Source organism: Coregonus lavaretus, assembly GCF_964263955.1.
Source record: "Coregonus lavaretus genome assembly, contig: HAP1_SCAFFOLD_4427, whole genome shotgun sequence".
Taxonomy (NCBI): Eukaryota; Metazoa; Chordata; class Actinopteri; order Salmoniformes; family Salmonidae; genus Coregonus; species Coregonus lavaretus.
The window spans coordinates 1-13,201 of record NW_028156197.1 but is presented as its reverse complement, the minus strand read 5'-3'; the positions used below and the strand labels follow the sequence as shown (position 1 = coordinate 13,201).

General features: G+C 44.3%; 1 protein-coding gene and 1 pseudogene across 2 annotated transcripts in view; both read left to right on the top strand.

Annotated features, from left to right (window-relative positions):
* Positions 1-2,327, top strand: part of LOC311126662 (rap guanine nucleotide exchange factor 5-like) — a 35,479-nt pseudogene extending 33,152 nt beyond the window's left edge. The window contains exon 17 of the transcript XR_014615180.1: positions 101-2,327. The product of XR_014615180.1 is annotated as a rap guanine nucleotide exchange factor 5-like (transcript). The remainder of the gene's footprint in view (positions 1-100) is intronic.
* Positions 2,328-3,388: 1,061 nt separating this feature from the next.
* Positions 3,389-12,882, top strand: LOC311126660 (cell division cycle-associated 7-like protein; the record flags this gene model as incomplete). The annotated part of the gene is made up of 7 exons (XM_084200652.1): positions 3,389-3,406; positions 7,436-7,561; positions 7,668-7,802; positions 9,154-9,248; positions 10,601-10,859; positions 11,007-11,063; positions 12,700-12,882. Coding segments are annotated over 7 exons (873 nt in total), but the record flags the coding sequence as incomplete, so codon positions are not given.
* Between the last annotated feature and the right edge of the window lie 319 nt (positions 12,883-13,201).

The window sequence follows — 13,201 nt, the reverse complement described above, 5'->3', positions numbered from 1 at the left end:
TGTTGTGTGTGTGTGTGTGTGTGAGTGTGAGTGTGTGTGTGTGTGTGTGTGTGTGTGTGTGTTAATATATACTTGATCTGTGTATCTGTCTGTCTCCTAGGTAACGAGGTGGTGGGCAGCGACAGTCCGGAGGTCAGGGCGAGTGTTCACTACCTCCACATCATCGACAATCAACAGACACTCTTCCAACTGTCACACAAACTGGAGCCACGCGCCTGAACACACACACACACACACACACACTCCTAGAGGAACCGTTAACCTCCACAGAACCACAGAAAATACACTTCCTGTGTCGAAGGTGCCATGCGAGCCACTGTCTCTCAGCCAATCACAGTTCAGCATCCTGATACAGCCAGCCAACCACAGTTCAGAAGACTGATTCAGCCAGCCAACCACAGAGCTGCACACTGAGGCGGCGTTCAGACTGAAAATGAATATCTGCCAAAACCTAATTCAGATAGTTTTTCTACGAGGGTCGAACTTTGACCGACGACAAAGACTTTGAAGAAGACAGGCGGCCCATTCGTTATTGTTCTGTCGTGGATACAGTTTTTAAGCTACTCTCCAGCTACTCAGACTGCGTGCCGTTCTGTTTCTGCTCTGAAGTTAACAGTCAGTTTCACTGTATTGATGATCCTCAGTAGGAGAAACAGTCATGTGACTGCAGATAGTTATGGATGGTATAAATGTACAGTATATTTAGACGGTATAGACATAAAGTAGATGTATACTGTATGTGTTCAGGCCACATGGTGAGCCTCTGCCAAATGCCCAGATGGGAAAGAGATGCCATATACAGATATATAAACACACGCAAACAGCTTTTCACATGTATCCATAGTAACAACAAAGCCTGGTCCTGCCATACCACAAAAGGTCATAATATTACACATTGTTATTAGACGTTATAACATGGTATTATAGAGATAGTTATTACATTGTTATTACTCTTTTACTGACTGAAGAGATTGTTCTGTTGTTTCAATGCCTTTTACACACAGATTTCACTAAGCAACAAGGCCTGGGTTCAAACCCAGTCAATGCATTCTACACTGATCTAGTACATCACTGTGGAGGCTTGGTGTATTCACACTGACTGATCTAGTACATGCACATCTATCTACACTGACTGATCTAGTACATGCACATCTATCTACAGTGTCCAGGTGTGTAGGAGCAGGGCAGCACTGCTATATGACTATGTATTGTAATATTTAGATTATTTATGTTTCTCTAAAGGAGACAGAATGTGACGGTCCTGTGTGCCATATGAGACGGCAGCTGTATAAAGACAATAATACAACCGTAAAGATAAACAGGGTAATGCTCAGATGTGTAAAGATAGTGAACTGTGTATAAAAAAGGTTTGATGTTGGAGATGAAATGCTGGAATGTTTAAAACAGGAGACGAGGGAATGGAGGTGGTCCAATTATTGTTACTGTCCCGTGTGATGTCAAAAATACCAATGAAAAGGAGAGTTTTGTTGTTGTTTTTCTTGCCATTGTCATGACGATGTAAAGTTCTGTTTTAAAGAATGTTTTTGTGTTTGCATGACGTGACGACCCCACCAGATCACAATGCAAGATGACAGATCTTATTCTCTATATAATACATTACTTTTGACCAGAACCCATGTGGCCCTGGTTAGAAATAGTGTACTATATAAGCCAGGGAATAGTTTTGCTATAAGGATTTATACTACTGTAATATTGTTGACTTGTAATGTTATTACTATAATGCAGGGTTTCCCAACAGTTTCCTCGGGCCACACAGACGTTTCACATTTTTGTTTTAACCCTAAACTGCCAGCCTGATTCAGTTAGTCAGCCAATCATCAAGCCTTTAACTAATTGAATCAGGTGTGCCAGTTTAGGGTTAAAACAAAAATGTGAAACATATGTTGGAGGCCCGTGGAGAAGGTTGGGAAAACCCTGCTATAATGTTATTATTATTTTTATTATGATGTTTGAGATGTTATTATCTATGTTTAAAAGTAGACTCCACAATATGACATCATAAAGAGCGGGGCGACTGCTTATAGCAACATCATCAATAGAATTCAACGCTGCCACGATTGGCTCTGCAACTATTGTCTCCAACTTGTGCCCTCCCTTGAGGAGATTAGAATTATTTTGTTGTTTTTGTTGTTGTTATTGTTTCCCGCTGTATGTGATGTCATATTGCTTAGTGTACTTTTAAAGAAAAGAGAAACACAGAGCAATATGCCCCCTCCCTAACTGCTGAAGCCACACCTCTTTTCAAAAGAGCATTTTACTACATAGAAGTTTTACTGGAGATTGAATAAATTATAGGTTTTATGGCATATTAAACCTTGTGTCCCTGGTCACTGTCTCTGTGAATATATGAGAGAGGAAGAGGATAGAAAAATAGTGGGAGGGAGGAGTGGGGGAAGAGGATAAGGAGGGAGGAGTGGGTGGATGAGGAGGTGACATTCAGTCCCAGGGTCTTATTTAGCAAGAGGTGACATTACCGCCATCGCCTCCCTGTTTATGCATTACAAACCCTGTAATGTATCTGTCAATGGACGACAAGTCTTTAGCTCAGCTGGCTAATTGGTCGTGGTGGGCGTGGAGAAAGGGAGTGTGACAAGAGGGGAGAGAGAGTGCAGCTTCTGCACTATGGAATAACATTTTCTAAATCAGATTATGTTCCCTTTCACTTTTAAAAAGAAACTGAAAGGCAATTATACCAAACATCATCATGAGATAATAAATATGTGTTGTAGCATGACAGAGATTTGTTCAATGTAGTCTTAATGTACGCTAATCCAAAAGCAATTAGGCGCCAAATGTTTCTGGATACAACTTTGCTACAATCATGTACTGTCTTTGATATTACTTAATTGTTGCAGTACAGCAGTTACATTGTTCGTTACAAGCACAGAACGTAAAAAATTAATAAAATAAAAAGCTTGGACAGTGTGGTCACAGATGGAACAATGAGCAATGACAATGGGTTAGTTATAAAAAACATCTTTGGTGTGGTTCTGTCAGGCCCACATGGTATTTTTGCCGCGAAACTGGGAAGAGGGCGGGACTCGGACTGTTCCATTGTGTATCCGGGGGAGGTAGAAAGAGATTTAGAGCATAAACTCTTTGTAATCATAATACAACTCAATTCACTCTCACTATCGTTTTCTAACGACTTCTATATACAATACAAGTATTTCCCGGCTCACAAAATGAAGTTATCAAGCCTGGAAACATATTTTAACTAAACTCGAAACTGAACTACTCCCCTGCTTTTTGAGACAAGTACGTGAACTCGTGTTGTTTTTTAAAACCATTCATTCATTCATTGATTTTTTTGAGTGAACTGCATAACTTCTGAGAGAAAGAAAACCCGTCTCTCAAACGAGTTAAAATGCCGTTATCAACAAAGGTAAGCTAGGTTTAACAGTTGCAACTTTTATATCGTCCCGTTTAGCTATACACATGTCTTGGTGGTATAGTCCAGTCCAGGGTCCGAAGAAGGCCATTTGCTCCACTTGGGACAAAAACGAAGGAATAGTCTAAATCAAGTCATTAAATGTCCAGGTGCGAATTTCATAAAAGTAAGTAATGATAGCCTGTATCATAGCTAGATATCAGTGCTACAGTATTTGAATGTGAAAATGGCATAGGAATACATTTGGTCCATTGTTTACCCTTTGTTAGTTGGCCACTGTTTTATTCACACTACTACGCCGAGCTGCTTTGTAATGGCCTGGTCACCTGTCCATCATCAGGCTACTTTCTGGAAAGGACAATGTTAAAAGGAAGTCAGAACCAGTACTGTATGGCAGTGCTCTGTACGCCAGTGTGAAAAGGGTATTATATATATATATATATATATATGAGTGTCGCTTTATCACCGAGGGGAAACTATAGGATATTTTATAGGGAGTTAATTTGAAGTATCTTTGGCTTTAAAGCGTCAATAAGCAGTTCAAACAATAAAGCTTACTCTCTGCCCGTGTTTCGGTAAAAAGCTGAGGGGTGGGGCTGGAGAAAGTGAACCACTCTCAAATTCATAGACAGAACTATGATGCAAGGACTTAATATCCATGCCAGTGATGGAGTCAAGTCCTTAGTGTTCCAGTGTCCGAGTCCTTTATACTCGAGTCACGAGTCCCTTGGTAGTGCTAAAAGATGCGGTCCAACCATTTTTAAAGCTACATTTCATTACGCTGTTGCACATTTGTAAGGCTAAATAGATAATACAGCTATCTAACATTTTGCTGTTGTAGCTAGTATGTTGAACTATGCATAAGAGAGATTTTCTGACAACAGTCACAACTGGAGGAGAGTCCAAGTCACCACTGGTCAAATATCAAATGAAATTGTATTCGTCACATGCTTCGTAAACAATAGACTAACAGTGAAATGCTTACTTACAGGCCCTTCCCAACAATGCAGAGACAAATAAAATAGAGAAATAATAGAAAAGTAAAACAAGTAATAATAAATACACAATGAGTAACGATAACTTGGCTATATACACCGAGTCGATGTGCAGGGGTACGAGGTAATTAAAGTAGATATGTACATAACTAGGAATAAAGTGACAGATAATAAACAGTAGCAGCAGTGTATGTGATGAGACAAAACTTAGTGCAAAAAGGGTCAGTGCAGATAGTCCGGGTAGCTATTTGGTTACCTACAGTATTTAACTGACTATTTAGCAGTCTTATGGCTTGGGGGTAGAAGCTGTTCAGGGTCCTTTTGGTTCCAGACTTGGTGCATTTGTATCGCTTGCCGTGCAGGAGCAGAGAGAACAGTCTATGACTTGGGTGGCTGGAGTCTTATACAATTTTTAGGGCCTTCCTCTGACACCGCCTGGTATAGAGGTCCTGGATGGCAGGGAGCTTGGCCCCAGTGATATACTGGGCTGTACGCACTACCCTCTGTAGTGCCTTGCGGTCGGATGCCAAGCAGTTGCCATACCAGGCGGGGATGCAACCAGTCAAGATGCTCTCAATGGTGCAGCTGTATAACTTTTTGAGGATCTGAGGGCCCATGCCAAATCTTTTCAGTCTCCTGAGGGGGAAGAGGCGTTGTCATGCCCTCTTCATGACTGTTCGTGTGTGTGGACCATGATAGATCCTTAGTGATGTGGACACCGAGGAAGTTGAAGCTCTCGACCCGCTCCACTAGAGCCCTGTCGATGTGAATGGGGAAGTGCTCTGCCCCCCGTTTCTTGTAGTCCACGATCGGCTCCTTTGTCTTGCTGACGTTGAAGGAGAAGTTGTTGTTCTGGCACCACACTGCCAGGTCTCTGACCTCCCTATAGGCTGTCTCATCATCGTCTGTGATCAGGCCTACCACCGCCATTTCATCATCAAACATAATGATGGTGTTGGAGTAGTGCGCGGCCACGCAGTCGTGTGTGAACAGGGTGTACAGGAGGGGACTAAGCACTCACCCCTGAGGGGCCCCCGTGTTGAGGGTGAGCGTGGGAGATGTGTTGTTGCCTACCCTTACCACCTGGGGGCGGCCCGTCAGGAAGTCCAGGATCCAGTTGCAGAGGGAGGTATTCAGTCCGAGGGTCCTTAGCTTAGTGATGCACTTGGAGGGCACTATGATGTTGAATACTGAGCTGTAGTCAATGAACAGCATTCTCACATAGGTGATCCTCTTGTCCAGGTGGGAAAGGGCAGTGTGGAGTGCAATGGAGATTGTGTCATCTTTGGATCTGTTGGGGTGGTATGCAAATTGGAGTGGGTCCAGGGTGTCTGGGATGATGGTGTTGATATGAGCCATGACCAGCCTTTCAAAGCATTTCATGGCTACAGATGTGGGTGCTACGGGGTGATAGTCATTTAGACAGGTTACCTTGGCGTTCTTAGGCATAGGGACTATGGTGGTCTGCTTGAAACATGTAGGTATTACATACTAGGTCAGGGAGAGGTTGAAAATGTCAGTGAAGACACTTGTCAACGCATGCTCTGAGAACGCATCCTGGTAATCCGTCTGGCCCTGCAGCCTTGTGATTGTTAACCTGTTTATGGAGAGCGTGCTCACACAGTTGTCCGGAACAGCTGGTGCTCTCATGCATGATTCAGTGTTGCTTGCCTCGACGCGAACATTGAAGGCATTTAGCTCATCTGGTAGGCTCGCGTCATAGGGCAGCTCGTGGCTGGGTTTCCCTTTGTAATCCATTATAGTTTGAAAGTCCTGCCACATCCGACGAGCGTCAGAGCCAGTGTAGTAGGATTTGATCTTAGTCCTTTATTGACACTTTGCCTGTTTGATGTTTCGTCGGGGGATGTAGCGAGATTTCTTATAAGCATCCAGATTGGTGTCCCACTCCTTGAAAGTGGCAGCTCTAGCCTTTAGCTCAGTGCGGATGTTGCCTGTAATCCATGGCTTCTGGTTGGGATATGTACGTACGGTCACTGTGGGGACGACGTCGTCGATGCACTTAATAATGAAGCCGTTGACTGATGTGGTAAACTCCTCAATTCCATTGGATGAATCCCGGAACATATTCCAGTCTGCGCTATAGAAACAGTCCAGTAGCTTAGCATCCGCTTCATCGGATCACTTCCGTATTGAGCGCGTCACTGGTACTTCCTGTTTGAGTTATTGCTGGTAAGCTGGAATCGGGAGGATAGTCCGAGTGGAGTCACGAGTCACTTGAGTCAAGTCCGAGTCCTGGACTCGAGTATTACAACACTGATCCATGCCATCACAATTATAGTTTTAACCATGTTTTGAGGCTATACACTGAGTGTAAAGAACAGTAAGGACCCCCCCCAACAACCCCCCCCCCCCCCTCAGAACAGTCTCAATTCATCAGAGCATGGACCCTACATGGTGTAGAAAGCATGCTGGCCCATGTTGACTCCAATGCTTCCCATAGTTGTCAAGTTGGATGGATATCATTTGGGTGGTGGACCATTCTTGATACACACGGAAAACTGTTGCGTGTGAAAAACTCGGCAGCGTTGCAATTCTTGACACAAACCGGTGCGCCTGGCACCTACTACCATATCCCGTTCAAAGGCACTTAAATATTTTGTCACCATCTGAATGGCACAAATACACAAGCCATGTCTCAAGGCAAAAAAAAAGTCCTCCCCTTCATTTACACTGATTTGAAGTGGATTTATCAAGTGATGTCAATAAGGGATCATAGCTTTCTCTCTGGATTCACCGTCTGTGTCATGGAAAGAGCAGGTGTTCTTAATGTTTTGTACATTCTGTGTATAGTGTTTGTTTACATTTACATTGTTTACAAACATTGAAGTAAAACAAGCTTATATTTGGGGTTCTGAATGGGTAGGACAGTTAAACTAAGCTCATGAAGCATTTATAAGTTATATTCTTTAAGAATCAATGGGTACATATCATTAATAAAACAATTCCAAAAATGGATGTATCAAATATAGATTGCCCCTTTAATCTGTTGTTGCCCCTCCTCCCCCAGACCCCCAGGGCCCTGGCGGCCATCTTTGAGAGTCCCAGTGATGACGAGGACTTCCTGGGTTTCGCCGTGCCAGTGCTGAGTGACAGTGAGTCAGACAGCCTAGCCTCCGAGGACTCTGGGAAGCCGGTAGGTAGCTGCCAACCATTACCAGACACACACACTGCTATCCTTGTTTCTTTATTCTGTTACAGTTAGCTATTGAAATAATCCATCCATCTCTCTCTCTCTTCAGGCAATGTCTTTCAGGTCAAAGTTTGTGACCTCTGAGTTGGTTAGTCTGTTTAGCCATTCAGACAATGAAGGGGAGGAGTTTGAGGGCTTCGGTGAGGAAGAGAAGAGGGGGTCCAGAAGCAGGACGAAGGCTATGGTGCTGAGACCTAACTTGTTCTCCTGTTCTCTCTCTCCTCTCCTGTTGTCTCTCTCTCTCTCTCCTCTCCTGTTGTCTCTCTCTCTCTTGTCTCCTGTTCTCTCTCTTGTCTCCTGTTCTCTCTCTTGTCTCCTGTTCTCTCTCTTGTCTCCTGTTCTCTCTCTCTTGTCTCCTGTTCTCTCTCTCTTGTCTCCTGTTCTCTCTCTCTTGTCTCCTGTTCTCTCTCTCGTCTCCTGTTCTCTCTCTCGTCTCCTGTTCTCTCTCTCCTCTCCTGTTGTCTCTTGTTGTCTCCTGTTGTCTCTCTCGTCTCCTGTTGTCTCTCTCTCTCGTCTCCTGTTCTCTCTCTCGTCTCCTGTTCTCTCTCTCGTCTCCTGTTCTCTCTCTCCTCTCCTGTTGTCTCTCTCTCTCGTCTCCTGTTCTCTCTCTCGTCTCCTGTTCTCTCTCTCGTCTCCTGTTCTCTCTCTCCTCTCCTGTTGTCTCTCTCGTCTCCTGTTGTCTCTCTCGTCTCCTGTTGTCTCTCTCGTCTCCTGTTGTCTCTCTCGTCTCCTGTTGTCTCTCTCGTCTCCTGTTGTCTCTCTCGTCTCCTGTTCTCTCTCTCCTCTCCTGTTGTCTCTCTCCTCTCCTGTTGTCTCTCTCGTCTCCTGTTGTCTCTCTCGTCTCCTGTTGTCTCTCTCGTCTCCTGTTGTCTCTCTCGTCTCCTGTGGTCTCTCTCTCGTCTCCTGTTGTCTCTCTCTCGTCTCCTGTTGTCTCTCTCTCGTCTCCTGTTGTCTCTCTCTCTCTCTCGTCTCCTGTTGTCTCTCTCTCGTCTCCTGTGGTCTCTCTCTCGTCTCCTGTGGTCTCTCTCTCGTCTCCTGTGGTCTCTCTCTCGTCTCCTGTGGTCTCTCTCTCGTCTCCTGTGGTCTCTCTCTCGTCTCCTGTGGTCTCTCTCTCGTCTCCTGTGGTCTCTCTCTCTCTCGTCTCCTGTGGTCTCTCTCTCTCTCGTCTCCTGTGGTCTCTCTCTCTCTCGTCTCCTGTTGTCTCTCTCTCTCTCGTCACCTGTTGTCTCTCTCTCTCGTCTCCTGTTGTCTCTCTCTCTCTCTCGTCTCCTGTTGTCTCTCTCTCTCGTCTCCTGTTCTCTCTCGTCTCCTGTTCTCGTCTCCTGTTCTCTCTCTCTGTCGTCTCCTGTTCTCTCTCTCTCTCGTCTCCTGTTCTCTTGTCTCCTGTTCTCTCTCTCTGTCGTCTCCTGTTCTCTCTCTCTGTCGTCTCCTGTTCTCTCTCGTCTCCTGTTCTCTCTCGTCTCCTGTTCTCTCCAGTGGTATGTGCGTATGAGGATTCTTGGTTATAACATGACTCATCTTTTCTCTCGTTCCAGTGCATAGCGGAGGAGAGTGATGAGGACACAGGGTTCTACTCCGAGGGGGAGGAGCCAGACACACACAAGAGGAGGAGTCTCTGTGTCGCCTTCAGGTGAGTGTACGTGTGTACCTGTGTGTCAGGGTTTCCTTTAGCCGGCTTTTTGCTTTTTAGCCGATTCATTGATGGAAATACATTTGACCGGTCATGCTTATCAGTCTATAGGTTAATTTGCATAATTTAGTGGAATTCAATTAGCGCATATGTACAGTATATTTTTATATTTTACATTTTAGTCATTTAGCAGACGCTCTTATTCAGAGCGACTTACAGGTGCAATTGGAGTTAAGTGCCTCGCTCAAGGACACATCAACAGATTTTTCAACTAGTCGGCTTGGGGATTCGAACCAGCGACCTTTCGGTTACTGGCCCAACGCTCTTAACCACTAGGCTACCTATGTATCTTATTTATCACACGTACAGCATACAAATACAGAGCCTTTGAGCGAAAAATCTGACATCGCGAGAACTTCTGCTACAGCATCTCAAACAGCAAATGCATAGTCAACGGAAGGCCTAAATCAGTGAGTCACAGCACTTTGCAATGAGCTGGAGGCAGTGTGCATTTTGAAAACATATACTTAAATGTTTGAAACCTGAACGTTTTACTACATATTATGAGGCTTTTTAAAGTTATTGTTTTATGTAGCCTAGGCTTACTGGTTGGATAACTTTGGGATCTATCCTCCCACAACTGTCCCAGAGTCTGTTTGGAACAGGCTATTTCTTTGTCGCGCAGAACGACAAGCTGACCAACAGAATAGGTAAACTTTTCTACTATGGGGGATAGTAGATTGACATAGGCTAGTGATTTTGCTGTTAGTTACTCGTCTTGTTGGCTGAGGAAAAGTAAAATGTGGACAGTTATTCTAACATCGTGGTCCTCTGTAACTCAATTGGTAGAGCATGGCGCTTGTAACGCCAGGGTAGTGGGTTCGATCCCCGGGACCACCCATACGTAAAAATGTATGCACACATGACTGTAAGTTGCTTTGGATAAAAGCATCTGCTAATTGGCATATTATTATTATTATTATTATTATTACATCTTTAAAGTGAGCGTCAGAATTCGGTAAGGAGGACCACACATCGTTGCATCCTCGACTTGCATGTTCAGTTAATATGAATGACCATAATCTAAAAGTGATTTCTGTCATTCTGAGAACAGTGGGTGGACGCCCTAATCAGGTTACTCACCCAATGCATATGAATCTGGTACATTTCTCAAATGTCCGGTAAATTAAAATGCTGCCGGTCAAGTGTCCCGTGCCACATTTTCGGAAACCCTGCTGTGTGTGTGTGTGTCTGTCTCAAAAATGGCACCATATTCACTATATGATCCACTGCTTTTGACCACAGTCCTATTGGGTTTTTGAATTATACTAATAATTCTGCCTCTTCTTCAGGTTTCCCACAAAAAGACTCTCTGCCCAGAAAGGGGAGGCACAAAATAACCCCCAAGCAATTAGCGCCGCCCCTCCGGAGAGGAGAACCAATGAGAGGCTGCATCTGAAAAGGGTTGTGTCTCAGGAGTCCAGTGGTAGGGTGACATGGGGTCAGAAACCGCCCCCCAAAAAAGAGGAGGTAGAAGAAGAGAAGAAGATGGAGGTCGAGTCTCCAGTTCTAAATAAACGAGCCAAGAACATCCAGGAGAACAAAGCCATGGTACATGACCTCTAACCTTTGACCAGGGTCGTGTTCCTTAGGCAGAAATACTACTGAACCCAACCCCCTCCTCTGATTTCTGTCTCTTGTTATTATTGTGTATATTAGAAGTGTCTTCTCATCCTCTGGGTTACTGTTGTCCTCTAGTTGGCCAAGCTGTTTGCTGACCTGACCAACATGGCTGAACTCACCTCCTCTCCCACGGTGAGTACACTGCACACTTGACTGAGCTACAGTTTGACTAGAATTGGTTCATATTGTGCATGTTTGAGATGAACTTACTGGCTTGTTCCACGAATTAGGTGCCTTTTTGAGTAGTGTAACTTTGTAAAAAAACGTTTTAATAGATAAAACATGTTTTCCTTCTCAAATCAAATGTATTGGTCACATACACATGGTTAGCAGATGTTTATAGCGAGTGTAGCGAAATGCTTGTGCTTCTAGCTCCGACAGTGCAGCAATGTCTAGCAAGTAATATCTAACAGTTCCACAACAAATACCTAATACACACAAATCTAAGTAAAGGAATGGAATAAGAATATATAAATATATGGATGAGCAATGTCATTGTCAGAGCGGCATAGGCTAAGATGCAATAGATAGTATAGAATACAGTATATACATATGAGATGGGTAATGGAAGATATGTAAACATTATTAAAGTGGCGTTATTAAAGTGACTAGTGTTCCATTTATTAAAGTGGCCAGTGATTTTCAAGTCTGTATGTAGGCAGCAGCCTCTCTGTGCTAGTGATGGCTGTTTAACAGTCTGATGGCCTTGAGATAGAAGCTGTTTTTCAGTCTCTCGGTCCCAGCTTTGATGCACCTGTACTGACCTCGCCTTCTGGATGATAGTGGGGTGAACAGGCAGTGGCTGAGGTGGTAGATGTCCTTGATTTTCTTTTTGGCCTTCCTTTGACATCGTGTTCTGTAGGTGTCCTGGAGGGCGGGTAGTTGGCCCCGGTGATGCGTTGTGCAGACCTCGAGAGAGAATATAAAACTTTAAGTGCCAAATAAAGTAACAGGGTTGACCGTAACAGGGTTGACCGTAACAGGGTTGACCGTAATCTGGTTGATGACTTCATCTTAAATCATCCATAAATCCTCTTGTGGCAGGGGGAATGGAAGCTTGTTGTGTGGCTGGGAGGGGCAAAATAAATACAAGTGAAATAAAAAATAATTGAATTCAAGCGTCACTAAAAAAATGTAATTGTTAAAACATTTCTATAGGAATAGTTTCACCATATTAAAACAAGAGTTCAGTTCACGTAACATGGTTGACCGTAACAGGGTTGACCGTACCATGGTTGACCGTAACAGGGTTGACCTTAAAATGAGGGACAAGGTTTTTTCATCCTAAAATGAATCAATAATCACATGAAATAAATAATAAGCAACAATATAACTAGGGCTTTACAATATGGTGAAAACTTGGAGAAATGTTGGGGTTAGAATCTTCCTAGAAGTCACAGAGGATGAACAGAGGGACATTTCAAAATGTGGAATTTTAGCACTTTAGCAAGTCTTTATTCAGATGAAGATTCGTTTGAATTTTCCAGGTGGTCTATATTAAAGGGCACTTCATTTAATATAATATTGGTGCACAATTTCTACTTCAAATATCAAAGGGACACAAAAGGCATTCATTTCGTAGAATGACTACTGGATTGCAATCGGACTGCGCAGAATCTCTAAATCACCTTGCATCCCAAAGATTAGTGACGCTGCACCTCGTCTGGCCCAAGCTGATCCCCTCAAACATGCTGACTTTCTCAGGTGACTCATGACTTCTGGGTGTTGTGGTCCTGACTGGTGCATTGTGGGTGTTGTTGTGTTCCAGAAGAAGAGGCGTGTGAGTGAGAAGCCGCCCCCTCGTAGACGGGGTGTGTGCGAGGGGGGCGAGAGGAGGAACCCATCGCGTGCGGCCAGACCACCAGAGAAGTTTGGGGTGGAGGAGAGGAGTACCTCGCCCTCACGACACGACAGATCCGTGAGGACTGTCGACGTCAGGAAACTACTGGAGGTACAGCAGTGGAGGCTGCTGAGGGGAGGACTGTGTGTGTGTGTGTCACAGGAGGTTGGTGGCACCTTAATTGGGGAGGACTGCTCATAATAATGGCTGGAATGGTGCGAATGGAATGGCATCAAACACCTGGAAACCATGGAAACCATGTTGTTGATACCATTCCACTGATTCCGCTCCAGTCATTACCACGAGCCCGTCCTCCCCAATTAAGGTGCCACCAACCTCCTGTGACGCACACACACACACACACGCATTACTTACGTAAGCATGCCACACACACATAGTGAACACAACTGTGACACACACACACACACAC